At 46.2% G+C, this 2,500-nt stretch overlaps 1 protein-coding gene across 1 annotated transcript in view; it reads right to left on the bottom strand.

Moving 5' to 3' along the window:
* The window catches only part of LOC147466897 (uncharacterized), a 27,334-nt gene that overhangs the window by 7,547 nt on the left and 17,287 nt on the right, over positions 1-2,500 (bottom strand). Inside the window, exon 2 of the mRNA XM_086533985.1 lies at positions 1-259. This exon is cut by the window's left edge and continues 39 nt beyond it. Coding sequence (XP_086390111.1) covers positions 1-169 — 169 coding nt within the window. The 5' untranslated portion in view covers positions 170-259. The remainder of the gene's footprint in view (positions 260-2,500) is intronic.

The raw sequence follows: 2,500 nt of genomic DNA, 5'->3' as shown, positions 1-2,500 counted from the left end.
GGTTCCTAGCCTGAAGGGAGTCCCTGCCCGACGCCGAGTCGTAGTGGAAGTCGTAGTCCCCGTAGCTGTACTCGTAGTTGTAAGGGTCGTCGAAGCTATCCCCTGCGGCGACGGCGGCGGCGACGGAGACGACCAAGAGGAACGTCAAACGCTCTGTGGACCTCGCCATAGCGTCTATAGGAGGAGTCTTCGTCCTACGGATTCAGGGGCAGCGAGGTCCTTTATTCAGGGTGTTTCTCCCTAAAAGTTGGACCCAAGCCTGTGGAAGGAAAAAATAATTAATACTGGATTATCTGGGAAGCATAAGATTCTGGAGTAAATGACATCTGAAGGATTGAAAATGGCATCGGTCTACCTAGCTTGCTACAACGGCCAAGTTACACATTATCTCCGTACTTTCAAACGGATGAACATCGTAGTAGTAGAGTCAAGAAAATTATTATAATAGGCAACCCACCCTATGGCTACCCCCTCCACCCCATCTCTCTCTGTGGCACAATAATATACACTTGATACTTCTATATAATATAGAGAAAACAATAAAACAAAGGGCATAAAAATACCATTCTAATCCTCGATATTGCAATGTAACTCGCCCGCAAGGCATGATGTCTAGACTGCTGCATCTTGATGAAAGGCATATGGGTTTTGCCGACAGGTAATATGCGCTTGGGCAGAGCATGATGGGTGCGTGTAGATATACATATGCATGTAGTCTACGTCTGCTATTTGCTAATGCATATACAAATGTGTGTTAGGGATATGACGAATTAAGGTAGAGAGAGAAACAAAATGAGGAGAGGGAGAGGGAGAGGAAGAGAGAGATATATAGATAGATAGAGAGAGAGAGAGAGAAGAGAAAGAGAGTGAGAGAGAGGGAGAGGGAGAGAGAGAGAGAGAGAGAGAGAGAGAGAGAGAGAGAGAGAGAGAGAGAGAGAGAGAGAGAGAGAGAGAGAGAGAGAGAGAGAGAGAGAGAGAGAGAGAGAGAGAGAGAGAGAGAGAGAGATAGAGAGAGGAGAGAGAGTGAGAGTGAGAGAGAAGAGAGAGAGAGAGAAAGAAGAAAGAGAGAGATAGAGAGATAGAGAGATAGATAGATAGATAGATAGAGAGAGAGAGAGGGGGGGGAGGGATGGAGAGAGAGAGAGAAAGAACGGGAGAGAGAAGAGAGAGAGAGAGAGAGAGAGAGAGAGAGAGAGAGAGAGAGAGAGAGAGAGAGAGAGAGAGAGAGAGAGAGAGAGAGAGAGAGAGAGAGAAGAGAGAGAGAGAGAGAGAGAGAGAGAGAGAAGAGAAAGAGAGAGAGAGAAAAGAGAGAGAGAGAAGAGAGAGAGAGAGAAGAGAGAGAGAGAGAGAGAGAGAGAGAGAGAGAGAGAGAGAGAGAGAGAGAGAGAGAGAGAGAGAGAGAAGAGAGAGTGAGAGAAAGAGAGGGAGTCTGGAAAACGGTACATTTTTTCCACGCCAAAAATATCTTGCACAAACGCCTGGCCAGTTTTCACAATGGTCGTTCATTGCAACCAACGCGTAGATGCCAGTCGGCCTTAACACTTGACTGGAGAAGCACTGTCCTGACTCAGATGACGAGCAAATGCGGGCTACTAGACCTCGGTGGCCTACCCCTCCCCCTCCCTGCCCCCTCTTCGCCGCCCTGCCTCCCCCGTTCTCGTCCTCATCACAAAGCAACCGAATGTTGGCGTGAAGCTGTTGTGGCCTCCAAGGTTAGAGGAAAAGCCATAGGACGCGGCTGTTCAACAAGAGCAATACCTCGTAGAGACCAAAGCCATTGTTGCACAACCACTGCATGACGGACAAGAACGTGCGAACGCTTCGCCCAAACACATTCCTTCACCAAATACTTTCGTGTTATCAAAATATCAAACTGAAATTGTCACTGGCTTTCTTATAGTTTCACAAAGAAACCAAAACGTCCTCGAGCTCTTCAGGATGGGTGGAGAACACACTGCAACTGACGACGAGTGCGCTCATCGACACCGCTATCTCAAGTAAAGAATTGCGCTCAGAATGTATTGGTTACAGTGGACTGAACAAATCATAACAATGGTTCGGGTGTCAACAGATTAATTACTTCGTAAAAGACAACTTTTTATGCATTTATTAAAAAGTTAGTGCCTAGGGAGGCATCTTAGACGCTCTAATAAATTGAGACACCAGGAAGCAAATACATGCGTGTGTTCTACTCATAACCATGGGTTACATAATTAGTTTTAGCTTAGCCCTTTTTTATCAGCTTGCCTAACTACACAGGCACGGGCAAGCGTTGATACACTCGTTCGGTCATGATACAGTATTTCTGCAGATTAAAGTCTGGATTTAACATGAAAATACTTGCTAGGGGATCTTTGTGAAAAAAATAATTGCATAGGGTTCTTCTTCAACTGCTGATCTCCCGCCCTAATCTACTGTCAGGGCGCGTGCAGCCTTAATTGCACTAATCACTTTACAAAACTAGAGATGTAATTGAGACGTTTCGTTCCGCACCTCAAGC

This window comes from Penaeus japonicus, unplaced genomic scaffold (genome assembly GCF_977035675.1).
Source record: "Penaeus japonicus unplaced genomic scaffold, GWHDUDI00000001_assembly GWHDUDI00000040, whole genome shotgun sequence".
NCBI classification, from domain to species: Eukaryota; Metazoa; Arthropoda; class Malacostraca; order Decapoda; family Penaeidae; genus Penaeus; species Penaeus japonicus.
This window is presented reverse-complemented; position numbering and strand designations above follow the sequence as displayed.